Raw genomic sequence first — 27,017 nt, 5'->3', positions numbered from 1 at the left:
GATCGTGGAAGGAGCGACTCTCAAGGTGACGCAAAGAGATCCTCTAATGTTATGAATTTATCTAAATCTAACATCAAGTGTTCAAAAACATCCCACACTTTTCTTCCGTATTAGACAGAAGCAACCTTTCATTGGTTTAACTTTTCAAATAAAGAATGAACACAATCATGTTGTCATTGCTGAAAACAGACTAAATCATTTTCAGTCTTCTTAAATCGAGCCCAAAAGAAATAAATTTGTGACCTGCTTGTCTTAGTGTCAATAAGGAAAACATGCAAAACACTTTTGAAGACTTGGATCTACAGTGGTTTATACATTCCTGCACTACTTTTTTTTAATTTAACATATTTCATTCTTAGCTTATTGGATAAAATAATTCATAATAAAACTAATTTTAGTGATTTTTTTAAAAAAAAAGTTTTATTTCTTGACCTGCAAGCAAAGCCCAAAGAGAGAAGGACGCAGGCTTTGCTTGTTTGACATTGACAGAAGATGACAACTTTGGCAAAAACTAAAACCTTCCTCCAGCATGGTGTTGGCAGAGTGATGCTCTGGCACACTGTTGGCAACATGAACATATTTTAAACTCCTCTCAAAGAATTTTTGTGTCAAATTTGAGAGAGAATTGGAAAACAAATTTCATCATGAAACAGGAAAAGGACCCTGAACTTAGCAGCTAATTTGCAACAAAATTTAAAAATAAATGGAAGCGTTATGGCCTACTTAAAGTCCAGACCTCAGCTTTATTGAAATGTTTCCCAACATCCCATCTGTTCTCCTAACAAATCAAACTCCAGAAATCTCACCACCAGTGGTTATTAAAAGAAGACATCTAACAAAAAGGTAAACTCACTCCTCAGCTGACTTTCTTGTAAGCAGTTAAACATCCAGACCTGATTTCATTTCAGTTGTGAAACTCTAAAGACCATTCCTGTGTTTTATATTAATACTCGTGACAAGCAAAGTGACATCTTGTCAGTATCATCCCCGCCTCCGGAGTGAGAACCAAATACATAAAAGGGAAAACGAACATCGCAGCAGCGGCGATGACAATCAATCAGCGGTGCAACCGTCTGATGGAGCCGCCATCAAGATCCTGCTGAGTCACATCTGGAAACCAACACCGCTGGATTCAGGTGCCACTGATTCCTCCTGCAGCTAATGTTGAGTTTCATGTTGCATCGTGGGAGGCTGCAATTATGGCTTGATTGGCAGATTTTTTCAGAACCTGTTTTTTTGTTCGTTAGCCTGAATTTGGTTTCCAAACCTTCTGAATCACCCGGAGGAGTTCGGGAACAATCAAAGTAAAGATGTTTGGCCAATGCTACACTGCTCCATGTTTGGCAAGGGTCAATCACATCATAACTGTCAGGCCTACAGGCAAACCAAACCAACCAAAAACGGTGAGTTAAAAGGGAAGTATTATGTAGCATTGACTTTTGGGGCTTTACATCATGTTATAATGTTAATCCCTCATCAAAAACATACCTGGAGAGTCGCTTTGATTCCCTTATGCATGTTTGAGAAATCCTTTCATCTCTATGGCAACCATTCAGCTGTACAAAACGTCTGGGTGGACCTAGCTCCGCCTTTGAGGACGAAGCTCCTCCTCAGAGCTGCAGTTTCGAAGCATCCGCCTCACAGCAGCTGACCCCCCACTCAGCTCCTTCAGACTAGCCAGCAGCATTTAGCAAACACCTGGTGGAACTGCGCATCAGCTGGGCTACTTATCAATGCGACGTTGGCTAAAAAAAAACACATTGTTATAGGGCAGGGGTCACCAATCTCGGTCCTCGAGGGCCGGCATCCAGCACGTTTTAGTCCTCTCCCTGGTGGCACCAACAACCTTTTCAGCATGTCAATGTTCTTCTGAGGCCTTCTAACGAGCCATCATCTGATTCAGGTGCGTTAAACCAAGGAGAGAACTAAAACATGCAGGAGGCCGGCCCTCCAGGACCGAGATTGGGGACCCCTGTTATAGGGTTATTAGAGGAGCCATGTTGTAATGACTTCCTGAAGGCGGAGTTTCAAAAAGAGCAGGGGTTTCTTAAAGAGATGCAGGGTCAATTTCAAGATGTTAAGCTACAAAGTCAAAATCCTTTTAAGTGATATTTGATATATGCAGCATTTTTACGACTGAAGGCAACAGCTACTTGACCGTACTATAAAATGGAAAACACACAAAACTGCCCCTTTAAGTGTTAAGTGCAGTGTTACAGACTGTACGTCATGATTGTTTATTATGCTTGTACAAAGATACAAAAAAATATCAGGATATATTTATTCTTTTAACCTGTATCTCCCAGATGGTTTGAAGACAGCTAACAAGACAACGTGGAGCATGTTTCGACTTAATCGTATGGCTGTAAATCGACAGCTTTGCAGAAGTGCTTACTGTAGGTACATTAAAGTGTCTCCATGAGGTGAAGGAGCTCGGAGAGAAGACGGATGACACTGTGATCAGTTAGGCGTTGTAGCAGGGGGGTCTGGCGGCGTGACACGGCAGCAGACGGCTACGCCCGCCGCCTCCACTTCCCCCGCGCCGCGGATCCGGCAGCCGCTGCCCTCAGGCACTGACCCGACGACGGCAGAGCCCTTGGAGACGGCGGTGCAGTCCGTCACAGTCCAGCCCGAGGGACAAGACACCTCAACCTGCGAGAAGAAAACCAGGATGCCCGAGGGGTTATAGAGACATCTGGGGGAGGAAGAGAGAGGATTGTTGCATTTCTCCAGTTTAATAAAACACCTGGTCTTTGTCAGACGACGTGGTCTCCAACAGACGGCACTGAAGAGACGGAGCGTGGCAGCAGACCGCGTGTGACGTGACTCCGTCCTCCACCGAGCAGGTCCTCCCGGCGCCCCGATGAGGACGGGAGTCGGACGAGATCTCGGCTGCGGACCAACTGGTGCACCCTGAGGAGAAATAAAAGTGTTAAAAGGATGGAGCCCATTTTCCCCCCAGAAATCCTCTGGAAAGAAAAACCAAACAATTCGCTCTGAGATTAAAAACCACTGGAGGATGCTGTCATGACATTTGAAGCCTCCTTTTTACACCTCACACAGTTGGTATTTATCCTGCCCAGGAGTGTGTGTGTGTGTGTGTGTTTTCTTTTCTCTCTCTCCTCTTTGATTGATTGCCATGGTAACATAATTGACCTAGAAGCTGCTGTGTATAGCAAATTGAAAAGCTTGCACAGTTTATATATGCAACAGAAGGATATCTGAGGAGCCTGTTTGTCTGTGGCTCTCTCTCTCGTCTGATTCACGTCGATACGGTTTGATTTGACTGCAGCGTGTTTCGTCGCCTCGTTATACTCGCACAGTAACTGGGAAAAAATAAATAAGTTAAAAATCATCCTTGAACTTCCCTAGACTTTGTCTTATTGCAAACACAAACCTCAGCCAGTGTCATTAGGGTTTTATATGATTGACACAAAGTAGCGTGTAAATGTGCAGTATAAGCAAAAAAAAAAAAAAGTTTTCCAAATGAGAGTCTTATACGTGTAGCTTGCATTTATATTCATCTTCGAATCTGTGAGCAGCAATTTGTTGGGATTTAGGTTTGGCACTGTCATATGAACATACTTTATTCTGAATTATTACTGTATACTCGCCGTATTTTTATACTTATTCTGCTGAAAAATTAATCTCTCATAAAGTTTTTTACCATTTCCTTTCCGCTAGGGTTGCTCTACGTTGAGCTAAATGGCACGGCAATTTTGGTTTCACCTTCCTCTGTGTCTTCTGCATGGTTTGTAGCAAACTGCAACCGGACTTCGGACAGTTCTAATGATGCCCGACTGCACCAACAAAGTGTTTTGTTTATCGCAACCAGTAGCAGCTGATTGGAATCCCCAAAACTCGACTGCGACCCCAAATCCTCCCAAGATTGCACTGCAAAAAAATACAAAATCTTTTTTGGTAGTTTCTAATGCAAATATTGTAACACTGGAAATAAGACAAAAACTAACTTGCAAGTAACTTTTCAGCAAGAAATATGAGCTTGTTGGAAATCAATAATTCCTCGATCTTGATGAAAAAATGCTGGTCATAATGAAATAATCTGCTAGTACGTTAATATTAAGTACATTTTAACTTAATATGGGGAAAAGGTCTTATTCCACTGGCAAATATTTTAAATCATAGATTGTACTTTTTCATTATTATTAAGGAATTACTGATTTAAAACAAGCTTGTACAACTTGATGAAAAGTTACTTGTAAGTTAGTAAGACATTTGCATTACAAAACTAGACCAAAACACTTGTTTTTCTAGTAAAAGCCACGTATTGATTTTTTTTTCTTCCGTTCCTCAACAATGCAGAGCTTTACTTGAGTATTTTAAATTAATTAAACTTCCAATGAACACGGCTGGGACTTCATATCCCCCCGAAAAAAAGTTTGGTTTGCTATCACTAGGCGTCAAGAAAGGCGGATTTGCTTGTTGCTAGCCTGCCGCTGGCTGGTCATGCTCCTTACCTGTGAGGTGGTGCTGTGGGCCCGCACACAGAGCGTCCCGCCCGGGCCCGGGGCTCGCGTGGGCACGGCACTGCAGACCATCCACCACACAGCAGCGGGCCACTGCGAACACCCCGTTGCCTGTCAGCCCATTGTAGGCGACGCACTCCATGCGTCCGTTGCTCTCCTGCGAGACCAAGGAGACGCGGCTTCAACCCGCTGCGCCCGCGGAGTTTCTGTCAGATTGGGTGGCGAGTGAACTCACGGTGAGCGTTTCTCCCACGCGGGCGCCGTCAGGAGCGTAGCTGCTGCAGCCCATCATTTCCTCCCCGACGCGACAGCGGCTCACGGCCGCGTCCGCGCTCGACAGGCCTGACCTTTCTGACCACACTGAGCGACACAGGAGCTCGCCACCTGCACGTGGAAGTAGGACAAACCTGGTCTGAGGTGCACGTGAGTGAGTGTGCAAAGCTGAGGTGGGGAAGTCACTAACTTGGTGTTGGGTTGTTGGCGGGAGGCATGGCTGCCACCAGGTTTGGAGTTGTGAGACGATGCGTTTCAGACAGGGACAGGAAGTTAATTGTGTTGCTAACGGAGTGATGCAGCATCAACTGCAGGACCTGCACCGGGGAGGCCTTCTGATTGGCGGACAGGATCACGGCTGCTATGCCTACACACACAAAAACAGACCAAAGTAGAGGTGTGCCATACTGTATACAGGGCCCGTATGCCCGATAACGATACTGATACCGATACTTTCTATTTAAGATTGATATATCATCAAATGTCTGATGTTTTTGTGTTTTGTTTTTGTTTGTGTCCCAGGCTTGGACAAAATAATTCAAAGTTTCCATCTGTTATCTAACACCCTTGTCTCTAGTGGCTTTGGGAGGGCTGCCTGTCTTATGCTGTATCTTATGTCTTCTCCTACATATTATGTTGTTTTTAAGTTATTTAAGTGCCCATTATTATTATTATTGTTTTTATTTCGTTCCGGGGTCACCCTGGACAGGTCGCCAGTCTGTTGCAGGGCAACACAGAGACATACAGGACACACAACCATGCACACACACACACAGACCAAGTAACCTGACAGTCGTGTTTTTAGACTGTGGGAGGAAGCCGGAGAACCCGGAGAGAACCCACCATGCACAGGCGAACTCCGTGCAGAAAGACCCCGGGGCAGGAAACGAACCCAGGACCTTCTTGCTGCAAGGCAACAATGCTACTTACTGCACCACTGTGCAGCCATAATTCAACGTTTGTATCTACAAAATACTTTAATAACATATTAACATATATATTTTTCTAAATGAACTGCAGAAAATATATATTTTTATGGTAGAGCTAAGAAACAACAATCCAAAAATAAAATCTGAAACTAAATTATCAATTTTACCGTCCTAATATCGATCCGATACTGATAGCGGACTTGGTGTTGATTTATTGATATTTTTTGATCGATCCGCCCACCTCCAAAACCAAAATCTAAAACATTATAATCGGTCGTTCGTCCTAGCGGCTGTTTGTGTCAAGGCCCACCGGCAGCGTGAGCGGCAGCCTGCGACGTTCCGCTGTGTGAGGTGAAGCAGGTGCTGCAGTCGCTGCTGGCGCTAACGCCGATGTCATCACCGGGCGCAAACAGATCGACGCAGCGGCCGAAGTTGGTGCCCCCTGCTCCTTGCGACATGAGCTGGTCCTCAGAGTTCACGGCCCCTATGGTGATGACCTGCACAGACGGAATGAGGGTGAGAGGTCGCGATCCGGCCTGTGTCTGTTCCCGTAAGTGTTCCCCTTCGACCTCGGGTTCTGAAGCGGGCGAATAGAGGCAAGCGTCTTCTCTGTAGTTCCCTGCAGCAGCGACGACAACGGCGGCTCCGCGGGCCACCGTCTCTCTACATGCTGCGTTCAGTGACCGGCTGACGCCGCCGATGAAGGGCAGTAAGACGACCGCCGCGTCCACGGGGCGCGCCAGCAAGGCCGCTCGGATAAACTCCAGCCCTGAACAGGAATCGAAAAGACCAGCAAATGTAAGTGCGTGTTCACGACTTTAACTTTTTTATGCCACAACCACAAAATGCAATGTGGCGTTTTATTGGGATTTTCATGTTTGATTATTTGTGGAATATTTCGCTGCAGTTACAGCAGGTTGGTCTGAACTAGCTCTGCATGTTCACAGACTGAAACTTTTACCCATTCTGTTTCGGGAAAACAGATCAAAGTTTAGATTTGATCTAAACTTTATAGATCAAATCTAATTGTGAGTGGTCGCAAATCTTTTGTCACCTTTAGCGGGTTTCCTTCCTTGTATTTTGCTCCATCCAATTAACTCTGACCAACTTCTCGTCAGACCGGACATCAACCATAACTATAATGCAGATGGTCTCTACAGTATGATGTGACCAGGTGACTCCGAACCCATTCAAATATTAAACAGATCAGATCAAACAGAAGGGAAAAGAGAAAAAGGTGAAAGAGGGAAAAAAAGAAATGCATGTTTTACCATGGGAATGTTGTGCTAGAGGTTTTGTGCAGAGTTAGTCTTTACTTTGAACATGATGTGTTACCAAAAACAGATCACTTCTTGTCTCATCTTATCAGCGCTCTTTCCTCCAATATTTTCTAATAAACCTATCCGGCTGTATTTAGGAGGCTAAAGTAAAGGGGCTGAATACAAAATATAAACCACGCTTTTCAGATGTTTGGAAGTTGCAGCAAACTTTACAAAACATCCACCATTTTGCATCCGTTTAAAGCTCATTGAGGTTGTCTGGTTGTAACTTAAAATAACTTTGAAAAAAAAAAAGTTATCTTTTCAGATGTGATCTTGTCTGGTTTTAACAGTGAAGCCATCCGACCCGCCAGAGCTCCGGAGACGGTTCCTTTCCCCTGGCAGTTCAGCACACGGACCAGGTTAACGCCGGCACCCCGAGCAACACCCGAATCCGATCCCGTCACGACACCGGCCAGGTGCGTGCCGTGACCGTCACACTGACTGGCCTGCAAGAAGGAGGAGGAGAAGAAAAAGGGGAGGAAGCTGAGCATGGCAGCGGGGCGGAGGTCGGCGTGAAGGCTTTGTTGCCGAGCCGCTGTTAACAAACCTGCCTATGAACTCTGACTCCGTCCTCCTCAGGAACATTATTAAAGTCCGTGATGAGAACTCGTCCTTCAACCTCTCTGTGGGAGCTCTGCACGCTGCCGTCCATCAGGTACACCTCGGCCATCTCTCCATCATCTGTAGAGGACGACACGCGAAGAAGGCAGGTTGAGTTATCTCAGCGTTGTACACAGATAGACGACGACAGAGCTGGAGGACGGACAGACGATTTAACTCTAGGGTAGACATAAATTAGTCTAGTAAGATGTTTGGTTTTTGTGATTTTTTAAAATTAATTCATATTTTTTGTGGCATTTAAGCTGAAAACAAGGATAGATGAAAACTAAACTGAAATAATGTGATTTAGAGTGCACACACACACACACACACACACACACACACACCATTAAAGTGCCTCCGATTAACCCTAATTGAGCTTTTTCTGAGATTTTCTTCAGTACAGATCTGTGAACAGCAGAGAATTTCCAAAACATTATTTTGATCTCATTGTTAAAGGGTAGCAGTCAGGAGAAGGGCACTAAAAAATTACCAAGGACCATAGAGAAGGAAGTCATGAAAACTTCTCAACTGATCAGAAAAGCCTTAAAGAAGCTTTCTGGTCATTTAGCACATGTGGCTTTGTGGCAAAAAAAAAAAAAAAAAAAATAGAAAAAGAAAAGGAAAGACTTGCTAAAGTTTAATGAGAAAAAAAATAATACGTAAAATCTCCCAAAAGTATGGGGAGGGGGGCAAACAAGACTGAACATTTTGGCCATAATTCCAATCAAACGTTTGGCACAAAAACAACTGAATGTCACCATAAAAAAAAAAGCACCAGAGGAAATGACGGCATCATTCCTTGTGGCTGACAGCTGGAACCGTCGGCGTCAGTCAAGGTGGAGGAAATCAGACATAGCTCTATATATCAGTAAGATGGCAGTACAAAGCCTTCAGTCGTCCTCTGGGAAGCTAAAGATGAAGAGGACCTTCGTCTGTCATCACTGCGACGACACAAAGCGTGCAACCAGATACGCAATGGAATGGGCAAAGCACAGACTGGGGACGTTTTTACAAAGCTAAGTAGGCAATACTGCCAACAGATCCAAAGACGCTTCAACAAAGTATCAGCTTCAGTGTGTACATTTAATTAGTTTTAGTTTTTATGTTAAAATTACGGGATGCTCGGTTAATGGAGAAGATGTAGAGGCTGTTTTCCTGTGATTTTACTGTACGATGGAGGCCAGTAGAGGCTAGAAAATCTTAAACTAAAAAACATACGTTGTAGAGCTATTTACCTTTGTCTGTTATTTTTGGTTTTAAGCTGGCTTTGTATCAAAGGTGTGTCTGTGTGTGAGCAATTTAACGTATGTAAAAATAACTAAAAAGAGTAAATGCAAGCTGCAGCTGTGGAAAGCAGTGTTAGATGGAGAGCTTAGTATATTTACAGCTTTCAGACATACTTTCAAGAAGTGCTTGAGGTGTCCTTCCACCATCCTGACTGAAAAAAAAAGCATGTCTTACTGGAAACTCCTCACTCTACCTGACAATAAAACTCATGAGACAGTCAGAGGGGTTTTAAAGCTGTTATTTAGTAAATCTGTCACCTTCAGCATTGTTTACTTGCTGAGCAGATGATGTGGCTGATGTTTGAAATGTCAGCAGTGTTTTCCTGTGAGATGCAGTGTGTGTGTGTGTGCGCGCGTTGCAGGGGGACGGCACACGGATTGCAATCTCATAAGCTCGTATGAAACATCTGCGTGTGGCCATCTGCCATCCAGGGTCACCATGGTGATAAGAAATGCCAAGCCAATACCTGGGTAATTTAATTTGGATTAACTGACAAGCTCCTCTGAACGTGTCTGGTTATTACCTTTTCAGTCTCCGTAACGCCTGCAGAAAGTTTGAAACCGTCACACAAACTCACACACACACGCACACACCCACGCACACACAAAAAGTGCTTCATGTTATCATCAATGTTAAAAATGAGTTTGAAGTAGAAACGTGTCTTTCTGGCGCTATAACAGAAAGCAGCAGTTAAGTTGAAGAAAAACGAGAGAAACTGGGAAAATATCGTAAAAAATAAGCAAAGCTATACATGGTGGATGCAGACGGAGACTCACTCGGAGGCAGGTACGTTCCGTTTACTGAGACGCCACCCTGAGGCTGCAGTAATCGCTGCAGGTTCCAGGGGGCGCTCTGGGCAAAGATGAACGAATCTTCCTCTACGTATTGGACATGAGGAAGCTTCAAAGCCTGACAGGAGAACGACCAGAAGAAGGCGAAAAAAACAAATCAGTGCACTTTAGAGTGATCATATTTTATCAAATGTTTCAAACAACTCAGAGACGCCGGCAATGGAAGCAATTTAATTAAAGAATAAACATGGCTCTCCTGTTTTTGGATCATTTTTGTAGAAAATATTAAGTATTTGACAGTCTGCTGGACACTCAGTGCTACTTTATTCATTTTCTATGAGGTAAATATCCATCCATTCATTGCAGGGTCATGTTGGGGCTGCTACAGTTTGTCAGTCCATCACAGGTAAAGTAAATATATATAGGGTAATTTTTTTTTCTCTTTCTTCTTTTGTAAATTGTAGTTTGTATGTTCTTTTGTGATGGGAAGATTTAGGGCTCCCAAGATCCCAATGCGCTCTGTTCTCCTTTAAACGTAACCAGAGGTTAAGTTCTCCCATGACCAGACCAGGTGCACTTGAGTAACCATGACAACGAGACAGGTCAGCTGGTTATAGAAACACTGGGACCTCCAGGGCTTTTCAGACTGAAAGTGAAACAGAATCCACCGAACTGCATTATTTATTTACATTTCTGAACAGAGTACTATAATCAAAGGTGGAGTTGGCTGAACTTTGACCCAGGCCTGCTGTGAAGCACCTTGCTTATTTTTTATTGTATTATTATTATTATCTTGTTTGTTTTACATTTTTACTATTGATCTTCTTATGTGTCTGGAATAAATATTTGATTGAGAAAACCAAGAGATGGACCAAGACAAAATATATATATATATGTATTATGTTTAAAAAAAACTCCAGTTTCCAAAAAATATGAAAGTGGTTTTGAGGGTTTTAACATGAAGACCTCTGGTGGTTATTTGCACTAAAGATCAAGCTAGCTGCTATTTGCCAATGACCTGCACTGTGAAACATAAACCCATACTTGTTAAGCAGCAGCAGTAACTTATATGGGTGAAAGTAATTAAAATAGTTATTTTCTTATTTGCTCCTATTTTTGTACCAGACGTTTAATCTGGACGGATGTTTTAAGCACTTTCTGCTTTACACTGGGTGTTTCATAGGAAAGGTCATGATAAAACCGTTGATCTACAATGTTGTTCTCTTTTTTTGTTTATTACTTCACTGCAAATGTCACAGAGGCTGAGAGGATTCTGACACTGCTACAGGATGGACGCATGGATGGACAGAAGGATGGATATTTTAGTCGAACAGAGATTGTATTCACTTTTATAGGAACCTGCGCCATTGAAATTAAATACTTCTGTAATTTTCTTCATTAAGTGAACGGCGGTCAGAGTGATGATTCAGAAATCAACCTTAGTTGTCAGTTTAAAGTACAGAAGCATAAAAACTGTGGAAATGACAGGTTAACAGGAGCATTGTGATGCTGTAAATCACAGCTCCTCACCAGGTGCAATTTTGATAAAACACGTTTTCCTCGTAAAAACTACATGCATGCTGCCAAAACTGCTGCAGTTAAGGATCCCACACTTAAAACCTTTGCAGTTTTTTTTTTATGATCTGATGCGTTTTTTGGGTGGTTGTTAGCATCAGCTGACTCTCTCATTTTTGCAGTTGTAACAATGTAATCCATGCAATTTTACCCTTATTTAGATGTCTTTTTGTTGATTTTCACTTATGTTCATTAACCTCTCATAATGAACTTCAGACAATTGGCATCAGACAGTGGTGATTTTAAAAGGTTATTGCGGTTAGGTAAAGTATTTATTTACCAGGTGAAGCACATCGTGGCTCATTTTGACCAGAAAGCCCTGCAGAACTCCAGAGTAGGTCTGCAGGACCTCCAGCGGGCTTCCTCTCCGGGCGGCTCTGGCTCTCAGCCTCCTGACTGTCCTCTGGACCTGAGACTCGTGCGTCCCTTCATGCAGGACGACCAGGTACTGACCGGGCATGCGCCAAGCCGCCTGCAGGGCAACACAGGTGTTAATAATAATAATAATGATGATGACGATGATGATGTCTACATGAACCCGCTGCACTTTTTCTTTGAAGATGACTTGGTTTCACTGAGAGATGGCTGACTTCTGGCTGACGCTGCGCCGCCAGCGCGCCTTTACCTTGTTGCACTTGAGGAACTCTGTGGCTGGCTCGCCTCCAGGTCCAGACTGAAGCCCGTTGTCGTCGTCGTCGTCGTCGCGGATCAGATCCAGGACCGTCTCGTCGTCCTCAGTGCGGTCCTGCGCGCACACCGCTGAACATGATGCGCACACACACAGCGCCCAGCCGATCCATCCAGAAACGGGGCGCATTCTGCACACCTCGTTTTCTTCTCTCTTTTCTTTAATTTAAAAAAAAATATATATATATATATAATTTTAAAATCCCCAGATTAAATATTTAAAAGGAAATCCCTGATTAGAGTTTTTTTATTATTATTTCAGTCTGACTTCTGCAGATGTTGTCGGTGTGCCGCCATCCCCGGGCGCTGCTGCGCGTCCTGCGTGCCACACAGTCTGATGACAACCTCCAACCATCTGCTCTGATTTAAAAAAAAAAAAAAAAAAAAAAAAAAAAAAAATCGAAAAATTGATTCTTATCATTTAAGGCGGGGACTGGTGACGTCCCCGGGGCTCACGCCACCTATTTTGTATCGAATGATTGTCCTCCGTTAAAAGCAGCTTTTTCCGTGGAGGAGTCATGTTTCACGCTCCTCTGTGATTACTGCGTGTCAATCAAAGGGGGGGAAACAACTTCCTCCCAGGGATTGGTTGATGCTGCTTTAGGGCGAACAGCGTGCTGCTGCAAAAGTTTTCCCATTTCGTTGATTTGTATTTTTGTCTATTGAGGATAAGGTAACAGACTTACTCAATTTAATTTTTTGTGCTAGGTGAACAAAAAGTACTGCATATATGTGGAGTGGAAGGAAAGTCATACATGTTATGACATATTTTGGAAAGAAAAATCTTAAAAGTGTGACGTGCCTTTGTTTGTACCCCCTGCTTTACTCTGATGTCCCTAAATAAAGCTGCGGCATTAGCGAACGCACAGCATCACGAACACCGACAAGGAGGTTCTAATATATCCCCAAAATTTGGACACTGACCTCTAGCGGTCCAAACGCTGCAAATCTGCTAAGAATCCCACCAAGGAAATCCCAGCACTGAGCCCTGAACTTGCTGGAGGGAGTAGATGTATCGCTTTTGACCCGAATGCACATTGGAGTCTCTTTTGGGATCGCTTTGTGTTGTTTTTTTTTTTTTTTTTTTAATCTACATAAGACTTTTATTCCTCTTTTTAAAGTCAGAATGGAAACCAGAATCTGCTTCACGACGTTGCTTCAGTTATCGTTGGACTCTCGTGTGATTTCAAGAATTTTATGTCAAATGCATTCATTTCTCTTGTCTGGCGTTTCCACTGCGTTAATTTATTTTACGTTTTAGGCATAGCATTTCGATTTCACACATTTTGACCAGTAAGCTCTACTTGAGCTCATAGACAAGATGCTTTTGCTCGAAGCCTGATGCTCAGCTGGGCACCGAGGCTTGTGTTTGCTTCGTTAGGCTGCGATTTCTTTAAAAGCGAATATTAAATAGATCAAAAGATCTTATGAAATTTGTTGCTGTCAGATGGGGGAAAAAAATCCATCATCAATGCTGGATTTGAACAAAATTGAGTTATACAGTTTGTTAGATTTCATGCACAGCTGTCAAATAATTTACATCTAGAAAAGGGAAAACTCCCCACCTTGACAACTTTGAATTTAATATTAAAAATATGGCCTACTCTTGTATTACAATTCAGTGCTGAAAGAATTGCGATTCTTTTTTAAAAGTCCAGATTTGTGTGTTTAACAAGAATGGAGATGGAGAACAAATATGCTTTTCAAACATGTGTATTATTATTCTTTCTATTTTACCACTAGAGGATTGCAGGAACTTGTTGTATTTGAAGCATCAATGAGTCTAAAAAGAAACCCAACCGTTTTGGAAACTTTATTTAAAAAACACACACAGTTCTTCAGGTGGAATAATAATAATAACAACACAAATCCTTCTTTTGCACTGTAAACAGTGCCATCTGCTGGGACTACCGTGTAAAACACGTTCATTAAATCACTTCCCATGACAACAGAACCGACCCACGTAGGATAATTTCCTTTCAATAGCAGCACAAGACTTGTTCTATTATGTATATTATATATTTGTGTTGTTGGTTTCTGACATTCGGCTTCAGTCCCGGGTTGCGTTTGTTTCTGACCCAGTGAAGTTTGCTCGGTTCGCTCCGCGCTCTCCTTCAGACCAGATGCAGCGTGGGACAGCTGCGGCTCTCGTTCGTCGGCACACCGTCCGACTTTTGGCCGCAGGAACCCGGCCGACACCCAGCGTGCCTGAAAACAAAGCGAATAGTGGCGGTGGGGGAGTAGAAGATGAAGAAGGAGGAGGAGGAGGGACAGGAATAGAAGTCCAGTTCCATCACACTGTCCCCGTTTTCTTACTCTTTTTTTTTTTTTTTAACTCTGAAGAGGAGCTTTGCTGAGCCAGCATGTCTTTATCAAGCAGCCCAGTAATTACAGACACACTCAGGCAGCAGGAGACGCGTGAGAGTCTCGTTTCTGGCTCGAGCGCTTTAATCAAGAGATCGTTAACGGTCCTCTGCTCTCGCGCTACCAGCAAATTCAAATCGGTCACAAATGTCATGGCGCTATCGCTTCTGTTCCCCGTCCTTCCACTCTTGAGAACCGCTTTCTAGCAAAAAATAAAATAAAAAATTGAAGACGATAAAATGAACGTCTGCAGTGCGTAGATATGATAGGTTATGAAATCTTTTTTTGTTGTAAATTTAGCTACTTTTCAACAAGGCCTGAGCAGGAAGGAGAGCTAACAACATTCTCCTTATTAGCCCAAAGATGGTTGCTGAGGTTGCTAAACCATGTTTAATTGCGCAGTGTGCTTTTTTCCCATGTTAAATGTAAGGCATTTAGTTTGCGTAATATTTCGGGCTCGTTTGAAGAAAGCTGAAAAAATATTTCACCTATTCTGAAAAATAAACACAGGATTTAGCCGACATTTGAGCACCAGGGTGTAGTTTAGAGTATAAGTCACAGAGTATTTACTGTGAAAATAAGGAAACCAGAAAACGTGGAAAAATATATAACTTTGTGTTGTAGCTAACATTTTAGTAACCAGAATTTTATTTTAAACATCATGATTTTGTCCTAATTTATTTACATTTTTCCTTGAATGTTGTGGGGCCACACAAAGTCAGTTCAGGGGCTGCAAACGGCCCGCTGGCCTTACTTTGGACACCCTGGCTCTTCTGTGTAAATCAGACTGCTGCTTTCAGGATGCATTATTGCTTATTTGTATTTTGGGACCACGTATCCCTGAAAACCGAACCATAATGTTCAGGTCGTAAAGTGATGACGTCACATCGGGTCGTTTCTATTTTCCACTCAGCAGAACCTGGAGAAACTGAAACACACACCCGGAAGTAGTCCAGTCAGATTTATTTATCACCCCTGATCAACTCCATTAAGCTGTCCCACAGCTCTCTTTGTTTTTCCTTACGTCTAATTTTCTCGCAAAGTTTTCCTTGAGCATCACTGAAACGTTGTTTTTTTCCCTCCCCTTCCTTCCTGTCTAATTTAGTTTGGGAACGATTCAAAGTAAGAAGCAGTTTGTGCCAGACGTGACGGCCTCTAACTCCTTCCCACAGAACGACCTTCAGGCTGGTTCAGGCAGCTGTTGTGCTGAGACTCCGTCTGTCAACAGAGCTGGGAACGAGACGGTTCCGTCTGGTCTCAAGTTAACCAGTCAGAGTCCGACTCGCTTCAATGAGACACAATGCGACTCGGGTCAAAGCGAGGAGTTTGATTTTCTGATTGGGTTGCATTCTGGGATGGGAAGTCGATCGACCTGAAAGGTTTTTTTCCACCCTGGCTTTGGACCGTCCTTCCTTTATCCTCTACACGTGTCCTTAAATTAAGACGAGTCAAAGAAATCAAATAGAAAGAGATGATGAAGTCTCTGATCAACTATCAAGACTGTTTCTCTGGAATCTAACATAAAACACAAGGAAATTTGTTAGTTTTTTTCCTCTTTTGTAACAACACGTCTACGTAATACATTTTGTACTGTTGGTAGACTTATTTCCCCTTAAGTGATGCCGCATTTGTGAGGTAAATGTTGTGAGTTGAGCATGCCCAGGCCAGTCACAATGACTGATTTTGCTGGACGATAAATTGTCCGTACCGATAAATTGTTCCAGAGGTTATTGTGGTAAACGATAATATTGTTGTTCTGAGACCATTTTTAAGTAAAATTATGGTAATGGCAAAAATAATAATGCAAGAGCGCATTGTGAAAGATTAGCCAACTTTAAATCCTAATGGACATTTAACACCAGACCTGGAAGACAGTTTAATTATCCAAAATAAATAAACAAAACAAGAAATAAAATGAATTTTGAAATCTTTGTAAACAAAATTGTCCTTCAGTTGACAGCTAGTTGAGACCAAAACACCAAACTGAAGACTTTCATCATCCAGTTTTTGGTAGAAAGCAGGAGAAAAAAAGAGATAAACCATAAATCATGCCAATAGAGATATTTGAGTTTGTTTTAATTTATCATGTGATTAATTGATTTATTGATTATTGTGACCTCCAGCCCAATGAAAACTTGTGGAATCAGTTTGGGTGCACCCTTTGCACCAGACTGACATCCACAAGCACACTTTGCTGACCTGCAGCAAACACTGGTTAAGTAGTAGAATGTCATCCCACATCAGTGTGTAACCAAGGAGGATAAATACATTTCTAAAAATGCCAAAATTAAAGATTTAGTTTGTTTTCATTTGCGTTTAGCTTTGCATCTCAACCCTAATTTTTCAGAATGCGTAAACTGGTGCGGCTACTAATTGGAGATTCTTGGTCTTATTAGCCACTGGCTATAAATTGCTGCTCAATTTGCAATTTAAGTATCAAAATCGTAATTCTGAAAACAAATTACATTTTGTAACGTTTAATGATTCTCCTTTTAAGGATATAACTACATGGCTCCCTCATTGAGGAATATAATTTTCTTTGTCACGTTCAAATATGTGACTGAAGGTTTTTATGTCATCAGGTTGATGCTTAAATATTATTTTGCAGCCTAACAGAGTGGAGACCCGTCCTCCGCTGTCCCCTGAAACTCTGCTGCTGTCACCGCATTCAGACCGGCTGACGGGTCCTCAGCAGACGGAGCACAGGGGATCAGTAAGACCCAGATAACTGGCACCATGCTGTGTGAGTGTGTGTGAGTGTGTGTGTGCGTGTGTGTGTGTGTGTGTGTGTGTGTAAAGACAGCACCTCTCATCTCTGGCAGAGCACATCAGATCCTCCAGGCTTTCCTTCTGAATCACAGGCGTCACGACGATCTGACGAACACACACCTTTGTTTACAAAACCTCACTCTATCCTGCATGTCAAAAACTCAGAGTCTTTTTCAGGCAGCGGTGGGGAGAACACCCCAAAAAGTAGCAGCACTACTTCGACATGTTTTTTTTTTTTTTATTTAACTCTAGTGAAAGTAAAAGTATCCATTGAAGAAATTCCTGAGTTAGGAGTAAACCAAAAAAACAACCCAAAAACTACTCAAGTATTGACCAGAATATTAGTCATTTAATATTAAAAAATGACAACATCAGATGGACCAAAACATTCAGACTGGCATGTGGAAATGTTGATAATTACACCTATTTTTAAGTAGCATAATTACAAGAAAGGGAATTTTTTTTTGTTTTAATCTTAGTCGAACTTATGGGTAACACTTTATAATGAAGGTCCTCTATAGATTGCTAATAAATAGTTTATATGTATGTTATCAATTAATCTATAAACATTTTATAAATCATTAATAACTGTTTATTATGCATTAAATAAAGATGAGAAGGAGACTGTGTGCTAAAGTATTACATTTACAAATGCTGATTGTACTTACAAGTCAGTCTGAAATGTTTAGTATAAAAACTGCAGATAAAACATGGGTGAACAGATCTGGCTCCCTATTTGGCAAGAATTTTGTCTCCTTCTTACCCTCAACTGATGTGTAACAAATAGTTATAAATGATTTATAAAGTGTTTGGAGATGAATTAATAGCATACCTGGGAGCATTAATGTAAAGCCGGACCTGTTTATGAATCTTTAACAAAAACTGCAGGTGTGTGTTTGTGTCCGGTGGGTTTTTGGTTAGAACAAGCTCGCTCTTCATTCAGTGAAGTTACTTATTGTGGGCAGAGGATCCAGGAATTTTACTCAAGAAAGAGCAGCAATGTTTCATAATAAAATTACTCAAGTAAAAGTAAAAAGCACAGCGTAGTAAAAATACTCCCAGACCTACTACCCCCCCTCCCCGTAAAAAAAGTGCTACTAAAGCAAACGTAATTGAGTAAATGCAACTAAGTACCACCCGACTCTGACCTTGGGATAGCACTGGCAGAGGCTCCACACTGTCCCAGCACAGACCATGGTGACCCCGACGACGCACATCGTCATGTAGACGTGCGGGCGCTCCTGCGTCATGAGGAACAGGCCGGCGGCAACCACAGAGAGGCCGGCCACTATGAGTCCGTACCGATAGGGCTTCCCCTCCACCATCGCTGTGAACCTCTGCTGCAGCCCACAAGCGTCCGATAACTTGAAGCGTGATGGGGGTTGGAAAGATTTAGTGTGCTCTTTGTGTGACAGAGCTTGAAGGTGAAGGTGGAGAAACTGCAGTGGTGGTTCCACTCGGCTGCTTATTACAGCCTGCAGACACGCTGCTCGGGTCAGGTATAAAATTGCAGGTGTGTGTCTGTACCTGAAAGGTCACCTTGCTTCAGGCTACTGTGTTAAAAAAAAAAGAAAGCTAAATAAAATCTCAGCTTTTGGGGGCACTGCTCAGTCGGCTGTCGGTGTTTGTTTGGTTTACAGCCATCCTCCTGTTTCCTCCCCTTCAGGGATTCCCTTCCTCTGAATAAACAGCCTTATAGCAGTCGATACCAGCCTTAGAAAGCCGCTCAGCATTTCTTAGCTCTAGTTTAGGGTGATGTCACAACAAAACGAACAACAGGCAGCCTGCAAACTGTGAGCAGTCGGTAACAATGCACTGTTAGCACTCTGCTGTCGTTGCTTTCCAGTGCAGGAGGATTCCCCAATTTGGTCTCTAGAAGAGGCCAGCGTCAATCTGCTGACTTGGAATCCAACAAAATGGAGTGTACTAGCAAGACTTAGTGAAACTATTAGCATTTGGTGTTTTATTACAATCCCAGTCGGTGTTGAGCTAATGCTTAGATTCCCTTTAGTGTGTCGTGTCTCTAAGTTTTGCATGTCTGCTCTACTGGCATCCAGACTGGCAGAAGTTCAGTGTCCTGAGCCACTGAGAACACTTTGCCATCTGTCCATTTCATTCATTCGGTAATCTCGGATGAATGATGAACCACATGAAAGACAGACAGGGTAATCTTCTCCAAGCAAGAAATAAATATAAAAAACAGTAAATGAAAGATTTATAAAATTAAAAATATTTTATAAAAATATTTTCTGGCTATTTGTACGCATGGCAGGTTTATATTTAAAAAATTTAAAATAGGCACACACGCAGACAAACAATGAAGAGTCCACTGAAAACCTCCTGGTTGTTCAACCAAATACTGATTTCTGAACTCTTCCTGAGCTAAAACATTAGGATTGTTGTCTCTAAATGAATATCAACTTGTTTTCTTTGCATTATCTGAGGTCTGAAAGCACTGCATCTTCTTTTGTCATCCTGCAAATAAATCCTAAACTTGGAATTTCAGAGACATGTCACAGAATAAGAGAACAATCTTCATTTCACTCAAACAAAAACCTATAAAAAGTAAACTCAGAGAAACCGATCCTTTTAAGTGGTCTCTCGTGTTCCTATGAATGTTTTGTATTTTTTAGGATCTTCAGGTCTGAGTTTGATCTTTAGCTCCCTCTGCAGATTCTCTATTGGTTTCTGGTTGGTTCACTTCATAATGTTAATATCAATTCCAGTCAGCAGAAACATGTTGGTGAAATTAAAAGATTACAGCAAACCTAAATCTGTCAGGAATACGATGTTAAAATCACTTCAGGCTTAAGGGGATCAGCGGCTTAGAGCTCAATTATTATGTAAAATGTGCAGCGTCCCGGAAAAGCTCAAAACGTGCTAATTGGTGCCTGGAGGGGGGAAAACATGCACATCCGGTCATTTCTCTAGCATGGTTTGATTTGTGGGGTCGTTTCTTTTTCTCTTTCTTTGCTTATTGATCTCTACCTTTTGACACATTTATAGTTATTAACAAGTCGTTCCAACGATAACTCAATATCTCCCAAGATTGTAATTAATCATTCCTTAATAGTGCACCAATAACTCCACCCTAAAGAGAATTAACGAGGCCGAAACGGCAACGTGAACGTAATTTAACGTGTTCCTCCCGTGAAACAGTTGGCAAACATGTACCTGTGGATTTACTGGGGCAGGTTCCCTCTACAGCCTGTACAACACCGACTAAAATACACAAATATTGAAAAATAAAGAATGCGAGAAATCCTGGAAAGTAGTACAAAAACATCCTTTATTTTCTTACATTAGAAACTGCCTTATCTGATGACAAACAAAGCATATTTTCATCCCGTTCTCAGTGCATGACCCCTTGTACATGTGATACATTCATCTTTCAGCCTAAAAGAAGTTGTTTAAAAACATTTGTAATACAAGTGGATTATTTCTTAAAATCTCTATATAAAAATAACCAAATTTAGCTCTTTGTTTTTTTAATGACTCCTACATTAGCTGGGAGGCTGCACACAGGAGAATCTGTCCAGGCCTTCGGGTTAATGGGTGAGCTAAGAATGGAGCAGCCCACTTCCTGTACACTTCCCCTTTAAAATGGGCCAGGGCTTTTTTTTTCCGACACAGAATTAGTTTAAGGTTATTGCACTTTTTTATGTTCCATTCTTACACTGATTTCTTTTTTTTCTTTTTTTTTACTGAAATATACAGGAAATACTTTATATCTTAAAATGTACTTTTTAAATGACTTTTTAAATGTCGTTTTGTACCTCTTGATTTTGGTGTTACACTTGACAACAAAGGAAGTTTTTCTCTTCTAATTTTCTGGAAAGTATTTATCATCCTTTCTGGGTTGTTTTTTTCCCCCCTTTTTCAAAAATACTGGTATTTTATCAAGAGTTTGGACGCTTTTCAGACCAGGCCAGAATGAAGCAGCTAAGGGGAAGAACAAAGAAAAAACATAAATAAATGGATAACTGCATGGTGGCAGATTGAGACAACAAAGCACTGCATATGGGTTGCAGGCTCTAGTGAATTACAAACAATATATGTGCTTTAACATACGTATGATGCAGATATATGAAACTGAAGGTTCTCGTGTTTAAACGTAAAGACAAGACGACAAAGATCTCACGCCAACACCAACAGTTTGACTTCCACTCCTGTCTTTGTGTCGGCCCGACCGTCCACGGGAAGCCTGAGCTAAAGTCGAGTCTCGATTGGTCGATTTCAAGGCACGGAGGACGTTTGCAGCTGTGAGTTCAGACGAAGCTCTCGCTCAGAAGAACAGTAGGCACTGGAGGAGCGTAGGAAGTCCAACCCAGTTTAAACCTCCTGGCCGCCATCTTGATTTGTACATTCAGAGTGTTCAGGAAGTTGCTGATCGTCGTGCTCGTAGTCGGGCTGCTCGCCGGGCTCCTGGTTCTCCTCCTGGTTTATGTGCTGGCTCTTCATCACCGTGTCGTACGACGGCGGCGGCTCCATGGTCCAGGGCGGCGGGGTGGACGGCAGGGAGGGCTCGGGCTCCGGCGAAGTGCTGACGGCGTCCGTCGACATTTCCCGGCGGATTCGGTCCAGCCTCCTGATGGGAACACGCCAGAGACTCGGTGAGGACTTCCTGTTTTAATCTGAAACAGAAACTTCCTGAATACTTCCGGAACGCCTAACATACAAGTACAATACAAGAGCCCGCTACAAATCCGGTTTCCCTGTTAGTGCAGATGGAGACTGAATTTTAATGAGATTTTATTTCATAGAACTGAATTGTAAATAGGGCCAACAACAACCAGAGACTTTAGGGACCCACGTTTTCAATAAAATATTAAGTTTAGAAAGTAGAAAGCTGCATTTCTTGTTGTTATTCAGGAAAATAAACAAGAAAATAGGAAGCAATTTACTGGATTCCATTATTTTAATAAAGTCAAAAGTCTGAGATCCTTTTTGTGCTTTAAATCTACAATAATGTTATATAGATTCTTGATTTTTGACCAAAGAAAAACAGGATATATTGCTTGTTTTATTGAAATATTGTGATTGTAAGGTTTGTGGCTCATCAGTGGTTTCAGTTTGATGACGTCTGGCGCGCAGCGGGAATAGTTGGGACACCGCCGACTTACGCAACTAAAGACAACACAGATCACGTACTAAATGAGTCACATGAAATAAAAACAGCGCAAAGCAACGTCTCACAACTGATGGAGCATCTCACGTTTGCAGAGGAATCATTTAGTCACTTAGAGTTCAAAGGAAATGCCTCCAAACAAAATGCTGTTGAAAATGTAAAAAAATGAAAAAAGCAAAAAAAGATGAATGTGGCTGAGAGTGACGGAGTGAATTTGCCTTAACTTAAGATGATAATTAATGTCCAAACATGGCTGGAAAAATTTTAGACTGAACTATTTAGTCTATGTATTTACGGGAAATAGCTTACGGGTGTTAAGTGTTTGGAAGAAATCTGACTTTTTCCAAACATCTGCTTACACAGATCCACACTTACCACACCCAGACACCCGATGTCATCAAACTAGTTCTATGAAACGGTAGAATCTATTGTTTCCGAAGGTCTGATGACATCACGATAGGCTGATGTCTGGCTGCTCTCGGCGCTGAGACGGAGGTAGAACGAGAGCTGGAGAGAGAGAGAGAGCGTGATGGACTGACTGAGTCGGATCCACTGAGATCAAAGTCCAGCTTTGCTTTTTGTTCGCCGTTTTGTTTTACTTTTGGAACGCGACATTCAGAAGAACCGCAGGTCTTGACCTTTAGTAAGAGGCGACCCAACAAGACTCGAACAGTACGGCGTCATCCGTTTACCCGGTTGCTTCTGAGCGCTCTGGACCTGCTGGACCTCAAAGATCCTCCTGTGGGCAGGTGAGCCAAATGCAGACAAAAACCTGGAGTAGAGTACATTTAAAGCTAAATCCTTCATCTGGTCATCAGATTTTATTTAGTTTTCACGTGTAAGTTTTGCTTATTAACGTAATTTATCATTTAAATGTTTTAATTAATGTGATTAGTTAGAACAGTTTTGGATTCAATTAGTGACCGGATCCAATACAATCATTCAATTTTCAATTAGTGTGCCAACATTGTGATCCGGAGCATACAGACTCTGTCTCTGCCCATTTCCTGTCTGGTGGCCATCAATAAAGGCCAGTAGTGCTTAAAAATATATATTTATATAATTCTGACAAAAATGTTAATTCTTCAGATTAAGTTTTGGTATATTAGACTGATATAAATATATTTTTTTTAATACTCGCTATTGCTTTAGCCTTATTGCTCACTCTACGACTTCACTTCAGTTTTTTCTGGCCTGTAGTAAAAACTACACTGTGATGTTTATTCTGCACTAAAATAAAGATAATAGAGCGGTTTATATATATAAATTAATTCTGAACAAGGTGCCGTCAAAGAAAATGCTAATTAAACCAATCAGCTAGCCTACACGTTTTGGAGTTGTGACATGAATAGTTTGGTCATGTAATGGGATATGTGAAAGTATTGGTAGAAAAGGGTTTTAGTAGTAGAAAAATTGTGTGTGTGACTATCAGTGGAAGCCTTCAAATAAAGAATACAAGGTTTCCAGTTGTGTTAATTTTAGCCAGAATGCTACAGTGTTACTCCAGTGTCGCTACAGAGTTGCTAGCATGGGATGTCAGCTGGACGCCTCAGCTCCAGCGAACTCAACAGACTCCTGAACAGTTCATCCTTTATTCTGACATTATTATTATTATTATTATTATTATTATTATTATTATTATTTAGGACGCAGACGATAAGACTATCTCCAAGAACTACCACTCCATGTCCCAATAAGGTAGCCAGTCTGTTGTTTCCCACCATCAGGTGCGTCAGTCTTCCTAATCTTTGCCATACTACGTGTCTTAGCCAATAAGCCGGGACTTTCCTCTGCAATATTTTCCTAATTTTGCTCAAACTAGTAAAAGGAATATTGAAACGCAGCCCAGCTTGTTCGTCTGCGGAGTCCATTGTTCTCTGTGCCGGTGGTTTCCTGTTATTTCTCTGAAATAACGCTCGGCTCGTTATTTCAGAGAAGAGCGAGACGTCTCAGCTGCTGCCCTCCGGTCGGCTTTGGTCTCAGGGCAGCAGTTCAGAGAACTTCCAAAAAGTAAAATCATCTCTGGGGGAATTCTAAACATTTTGTTCATCCCTGCATGTTACGTTTTGATTCAGATGCTGCAGAGCCTCACAGCGAAAACAGTATGTGCCAACTTCTTCTGTTTCGCTTTTTGTCTTTCTAACATGTTACAGCCTTATGGTTTTTTTTTTTTTTTACATCAGTAAACACAAAATGTGTGTTATTTAAATGTTGATGTTATTTATTGAGGGGAAAAAAACTAACATTATACCATATTTCTTTAAAAGTTGCTACCTCTTAAGTACTGCTTCTGCCACACTTGGGAGCAAATCTGCTATTGAACGATGTCCGTCTTTGCGTTAACCGGCTATAAGTCTATTAGATTGTTTTCATTGACTTGTAGATCATGCAAGATTTAAATCCCGCACTTTGACTAGGCCACTCAAAACGCATTGTTTTGAGTGGATGTTTTTTGAGCCTCTTAGAGGATCATCATTCTGCTGCATGACCGGCGTTTGGTTGACGGTGAACTTTTCTACTGGACAACAGGACTGATGGTTTCATCACTTTGAGCACGTGGCTCAGGTCCAGAAGCAGCAGAGAAAACCTAGATCATCACACTGACACCACTGTGTTTGATATTCAGGAAATGCTGAGATGCACACCCTCCAAAAATGCTGATTTTGTCTCATTTGTCCGCGGAATATTTTTCAAAAAACCTTGGGGATCATCTGGTTTTTCGTGTTCTTCTTACCAAAACACTGGCTTCTTCCTGAGATTGGCCCATTTCCTTCCAGACTGGTGTTTCTGTTTTTTTTTCTTTAATTGAGGGATAATGACTCTCACTGCTGTTTACTGAAATCCTAAAGCAATCGATATGGATTTGTAACCCTTTCCAGACCGACAGATGTCAAAGCCTTTCTTTTTTGTTTGTTTGTTCTTTTTTAAATCAAATCTTGAGCTTTTATTGTTTACAAGTACCTTGTGTAAGTTCTACTTAAGAGATTTCTTGACTCTACAAGTGGTTCATCACAAAATAAAATTTTCACAGCCATGTTGGTTTGTGTCGCTTTTTGTTCTTTCAAGCAAACAAAAAAAACCTGTATTTTGTTATTCAATGGGTGACTTTAGTCTGATACTAAAACACGCAAGTGATGGAAAAAAAAAAAGCTTCTTTATGGTTTGTTTTTTTTTAAATCAGCAAGGTTGCCATCACTCCCTTCCCCACCGGTGTAGCGGGTTGTTTCGTTGACCGGCCAATGAATGCATAATAACGCTGTAACTTAAGAGGGAGAACATGCGCCACATAACTGCTGACGATAAGCAAGGTGAGCCTGTTGGGAAGCTGGGATACTGCGGCCATGGTTAAAACCCTTCACACATTTCATTCACATTTTTACAAGTCTGTCTCTGGGCCCAATTGTCAAAAAGTCTTCAAATCAGAACAGCGTGGATTTTTTTATAGAGTAGGATATTTGAAAAAAACAAACAAAAACACTTTTATTTTTACTTATTTGTGAGCTATCCTTTTGTTTTATCCCTTAACTCCCCCAGGCTGGGAACCACCACGTCACCCCAAAACCCCCCAATAAACCCCTTCAAGACACTGACCCCCCCTCCTTTCCTCGCTGCTGTCACCTTCAAAGAGTGTTTACCTTTGTATGGCCAGGGCCTGCTGTGGGCTGAAGCGTGTGCCAGTGGGGGGGTGCAGGAGGAAGTGTCCAGGCACTCCCACCTGTAAATTCTTCTTAGCCATGCAAACTCCTGCCACCATCACGCTCAGACCCCCCATACCCAGAAAAATCCCAAGTACCATCAGTGGGACCGTCGCGTGGTACGCTGTCCCAGAGCTAAAGATCAGGATTCCTCCGGAGGTCATCAGCAGGACGCCCAGACAGAGCAGCGTGCCGTGATGGATCGACATCTCAAGGGGTCCTGCCCTCCACGGCTTGGTTTCTTCCTGTCCCCGCAGAAGAGAGGAGACAGATAAAGATCCGCGATTGCGCTTGTGCGTGTGTGAGTGTGTGTGTGGTGGGGGGAGTTGGGGTTAGAGAGAGGCATAACAAGGGAAGTAACAACAAGAACCAGCAAACAGAAAGCAGATGGAATGTGAGCAACATGTAAATAATAAGTGCCAGAAGCACCGATACCTGCAGGGAAACCGCGCTGAGAAAGCTTGACCATTACTCCTTCACAAGTCATCAACTCCGACTCCAAATCCCCGAAGAAGAAGAAGAAGAAGAAGGAGGGAAAAAGAAAAAGTCGTGGAGTGCCGATTTATCCAGGCCAGTCCGAATTTCCAGCGAACCCCGCCGCGCCTCTCTCTGTTTTTCTCTCTCTCTCTCTCTCTCTCTCTCTCTCTCTTTCTACCGCCTCTTCCCCAGCTGAACGCTCATCTCGTCCGCTTGGCGTTTCTCCAGAGCTAGCAGCGTCGAAAAACCTCCCTCTTCGATCAGGGTTGATGATGTCGCTCTGATCGGGCGCGGAGTGGGTTTCATCTGGTCGCAGCAGCAGCAGAAGAAGAAGAAGAAGAAGCGGCAGCTGCGGTGGAGGAAGTGCTTTTATTTTTAATGAGGAAGGCTTTTTTTTTTTTCACTGACTAGGAATTGAGGGCAGGCCGTCCACACACACACGGTCTGAACATTGTCACTTGGCCGCTGTTTGGACAGGCTGTCTGCTGCACGGAGAGTTATAGCCGCAGTTAAAGATGAACAGTTCCAGCTGGAGATGGAGCTGACCGGCCAGCCTGGCCTGAAGCAGGCCGCAAATCAAACGCTATATCTCTTTATTTGGGTTCTCATCACTCCGCCTTAATAAACTTG

The 27,017-nt window shown here is 42.3% G+C and overlaps 3 protein-coding genes across 4 annotated transcripts; all 3 read right to left on the bottom strand.

Moving 5' to 3' along the window:
• Positions 1–2,208: 2,208 nt before the first annotated feature.
• pcsk9 (proprotein convertase subtilisin/kexin type 9) lies at positions 2,209–12,313 on the bottom strand. The gene is made up of 12 exons (XM_044129672.1): positions 11,893–12,313; positions 11,548–11,739; positions 9,678–9,810; positions 7,559–7,692; positions 7,316–7,457; positions 6,259–6,458; positions 6,000–6,186; positions 4,951–5,127; positions 4,723–4,871; positions 4,479–4,644; positions 2,747–2,913; positions 2,209–2,652 (listed from the first exon to the last, which is right to left on the bottom strand). The coding sequence occupies exons 1-12, from the start codon at positions 12,082–12,084 to the stop codon at positions 2,461–2,463; spliced, it is 2,031 nt and encodes a 676-aa protein (XP_043985607.1). The 5' UTR covers positions 12,085–12,313; the 3' UTR covers positions 2,209–2,460.
• Positions 12,314–13,807: 1,494 nt separating this feature from the next.
• On the bottom strand, positions 13,808–18,666 carry bsnd (barttin CLCNK type accessory subunit beta). Its single transcript, XM_044129250.1, has 3 exons — positions 18,236–18,666; positions 17,125–17,192; positions 13,808–14,162 (listed from the first exon to the last, which is right to left on the bottom strand). Exons 1-3 carry the CDS (start codon positions 18,410–18,412, stop codon positions 14,069–14,071), a joined length of 339 nt encoding a protein of 112 aa, XP_043985185.1. The 5' UTR covers positions 18,413–18,666; the 3' UTR covers positions 13,808–14,068.
• A 1,688-nt stretch (positions 18,667–20,354) lies between these two features.
• On the bottom strand, positions 20,355–26,985 carry si:dkeyp-51f12.3 (uncharacterized protein LOC107988041 homolog). 2 transcript variants are annotated; one of them, XM_044128912.1, is made up of 3 exons: positions 26,346–26,985; positions 25,851–26,155; positions 20,355–21,675 (listed from the first exon to the last, which is right to left on the bottom strand). In XM_044128912.1, the coding sequence occupies exons 2-3, from the start codon at positions 26,117–26,119 to the stop codon at positions 21,420–21,422; spliced, it is 525 nt and encodes a 174-aa protein (XP_043984847.1). In that variant the 5' UTR covers positions 26,120–26,155; positions 26,346–26,985; the 3' UTR covers positions 20,355–21,419. The 2 variants fall into 2 exon arrangements, with proteins under 2 accessions (XP_043984847.1, XP_043984846.1); XM_044128911.1 differs by having other exon boundaries at positions 25,851–26,151.
• Positions 26,986–27,017: the final 32 nt, after the last annotated feature.

Source organism: Gambusia affinis, linkage group LG10 (assembly GCF_019740435.1).
Source record: "Gambusia affinis linkage group LG10, SWU_Gaff_1.0, whole genome shotgun sequence".
NCBI lineage: Eukaryota > Metazoa > Chordata > Actinopteri > Cyprinodontiformes > Poeciliidae > Gambusia > Gambusia affinis.
This window is presented reverse-complemented; position numbering and strand designations above follow the sequence as displayed.

Coding starts and splice junctions, on each gene's coding strand:
- si:dkeyp-51f12.3 (XM_044128911.1), bottom strand. CDS start 26,397: ATGACTTGTGAAGGAGTAATGGTCAAGCTTTCTCAGCGCGGTTTCCCT. Junction 26,152..26,345: donor TCAGCGCGGTTTCCCTGCAG/GTATCGGTGCTT, acceptor GGGGACAGGAAG/AAACCAAGCCGTGGAGGGCA. Junction 21,676..25,850: donor CAGGCCCTGGCCATACAAAG/GTAAACACTCTT, acceptor TGTTCCCATCAG/GAGGCTGGACCGAATCCGCC.
- bsnd (XM_044129250.1), bottom strand. CDS start 18,412: ATGGTGGAGGGGAAGCCCTATCGGTACGGACTCATAGTGGCCGGCCTC. Junction 17,193..18,235: donor TCTGCCAGTGCTATCCCAAG/GTCAGAGTCGGG, acceptor TGTGTTCGTCAG/ATCGTCGTGACGCCTGTGAT. Junction 14,163..17,124: donor TGCTCTGCCAGAGATGAGAG/GTGCTGTCTTTA, acceptor CTTTGTTTTCAG/GCACGCTGGGTGTCGGCCGG.
- pcsk9 (XM_044129672.1), bottom strand. CDS start 12,084: ATGCGCCCCGTTTCTGGATGGATCGGCTGGGCGCTGTGTGTGTGCGCA. Junction 7,458..7,558: donor GAGTCAGAGTTCATAGGCAG/GTTTGTTAACAG, acceptor TCCTTCTTGCAG/GCCAGTCAGTGTGACGGTCA. Junction 5,128..5,999: donor GGCTGCCGCTCACGCTGCCG/GTGGGCCTTGAC, acceptor TTGTGTGTGTAG/GCATAGCAGCCGTGATCCTG.